The sequence below is a fragment of the Echinops telfairi genome, unplaced genomic scaffold (assembly GCF_000313985.2).
Source record: "Echinops telfairi isolate 266 unplaced genomic scaffold, ASM31398v2 ScPeMD7_7453;HRSCAF=8491, whole genome shotgun sequence".
Lineage (NCBI taxonomy): Eukaryota > Metazoa > Chordata > Mammalia > Afrosoricida > Tenrecidae > Echinops > Echinops telfairi.
In genome coordinates, this window is record NW_022111353.1 from 2395283 (window position 1) to 2397558 (window position 2276).

Sequence of the window (2276 nt, forward strand, 5' to 3'; positions counted from 1 at the left end):
AAATCACCAACATTAAATATTTCATGCATTTCTGTTTTCATATTTTTATCTTACGTTTTACCAGAATTTTCTATTGATTTCAGTTGACTTTATGGCTTTAAGGAAAACCAAATAAAACAGAAACTTTCTTAATATGTGCCTTGTTAATTCCATCAGACAGATTAGAACCGTGCCATATAGCTTCCTAAACTGTAATCTTAATGAGAGCAGATGTTCGAGGTATTTCTTCCTATGGAGCTACTGGTGGCTTGGAACTCTGGCCTTTTGGTGAGAAGCTGGGCACTTTACCATTGCACCACCAGGATCTCTTTTAAAGAGTCTTAATATAGCCAGATATTGAATATTGGAAGATGTCTAGTGCTATCAATGCATATTGATTCAGTTGATTTCAGAATATTTTTGCCATGCTTTTCTAATTTGCTGGGATTAATTGATATAAACCAGTTAAACCAAACATACAACTTGCTAGATATTTTTCCTGATGTGTGACACTCCTTTTTCCCTAAGGTTACGTTAACAGGTAATGAAGGTTATCAAGAAAACTGATGCCACCTGGTAGGATTCAGTTTTGTGAAACCATTCTTCTCCTAAGTGGATAAGCTATGTAGACACTTTATTTCTTGGTTCTGTTTGACTTGTGAATTTTATGCCACTTGATACCCTGTTTCTCATTACTTTCATATCCAACTTCTTGTTTGCAAGGTTAACACATCCATTCTTGCTGCTTAGGTCTCCTTTTTCAGAGATCATCTTATCTTGACCCAAAACTCCTTGGTCAGTGCCCTCCGAAGGGCCGCTTTCACATCCTTGTTCCTGAGAGTGTAGATAAATGGGTTAAGAGTAGGTGTAACGATTCCATAGAAGAGAGCCATGATCTTCCCTCTGTCATGAGAGTAGCTAGAGGGAGGCTGGACATACATAGTGATGGCTGTGAAGTAGAAGAGACACACCACCAGCAAATGGGAAGCACATGTATTAAAGGCCTTCCAGCGACTTTCTGCAGAGCGGATTTTCATTACTGCTCTACCTATGAAGATGTAAGTGCCTGTGATAAGGGCGAGAGGCACCAGGAGAAGCAAAGCCCCTAGGACATTGAGCTCAGCCTCATTCACACGAGTGTCTGTGCAGGCTAGTTTCAAAAGGGCAGGAACTTCGCAGAAGAAATGGTCCACCACTCTCCTTCCACATCTTGGAGTCACCACTGTGAGCGTAGACTGGACAAGGGAGTTAGCAAAGCCACTCATCCAGGTCCCAGTGGCCATGTGGATACAACGCCTCTGGTTCATGATGATTGGGTAGTGAAGAGGCTTGCAAATAGCAGCGTATCGATCAAAGGCCATGATAGCTAGCAGGATACACTCAGTGGAACCCAAGGCCAAGAAAATATAAAGTTGGGCAATGCAGCCACCGTAGTTAATGGTCTTTTCCGGTCCCCTGAGGTTGACTAGCATCTGTGGAACCGTGCTGGTGGTGTAGCAGAGATCCAGAAGGGAAAGATTGGAGACAAAAAAGTACATGGGACTGTTAAGCTGAGGATCCAGCCGGGAAACTAGGATAATGGAAATATTTCCAAATAAGGCAAAGATGTAAGCCACCAGAAAGATAACAAAGAGTGGTGGCTCAAGCCAGGGGTGGTCAGAGAAGCCCAACAAAATGAAATCATTCAGGGAGCTCTGGTTGCTGACCCACATGTTGCCACTATTAGATTAACTTTCAGCTGAGACCTCTAAAAAGCTACTCGTGCAGTTGGGGGTCAATTAGAAAAGAAGAAGGCACTGAGAATTGGGAACCAGATACTGAAATGAAATTCTCATTTCTGCAGTAATCTGCGTCTGTAGCATGATTATAATAAAAGGACGTCATTTTCACTTATACATATGATTACGGTAAAGTGTTGAATCAGCATGGTCAATTCTATATGGAAATATTGTTGCGAAAACCAGCAAAGTCATTCGGAGATTTTGCTTTATCCATGGGTGTCTTATTATTGAATACTTACTCCTTTGAGCTTGTGATGTCTTCTCTTCTAGAGAGTTTCAATAGGACTACCCTCAGTTCAACATGTCCTGGATGGCTAATGGTCATGCCTGAATGATGACTTACATATTAGGAGAAAGCAGTGCTTCTTGAAGCAAAGGCCAGCAGCCAATGATATGAAGACAGCAGATAGATCAGCAGCCGAGGACAGCACCAAGCCATCTTGGCATCTTCATCTTCTTCACACTGACCCCAGCCAAAACCTCATCGAAATGGAGCACTTCGGAAACACTGTGCCA

General features: G+C 42.2%; 1 protein-coding gene across 1 annotated transcript; it reads right to left on the minus strand.

The window, feature by feature from the left end:
- Nucleotides 1-746: 746 nt before the first annotated feature.
- LOC101657494 (olfactory receptor 2B6-like) lies at nt 747-1691 on the minus strand. The gene has a single exon (XM_004717748.1). The coding sequence runs from the start codon at nt 1689-1691 to the stop codon at nt 747-749; it is 945 nt and encodes a 314-aa protein (XP_004717805.1).
- Nucleotides 1692-2276: the final 585 nt, after the last annotated feature.

What these genes read in the sequence shown, in the direction of transcription:
- LOC101657494 (XM_004717748.1), bottom strand. Translation starts at nt 1,691, where the DNA reads ATGTGGGTCAGCAACCAGAGCTCCCTGAATGATTTCATTTTGTTGGGC.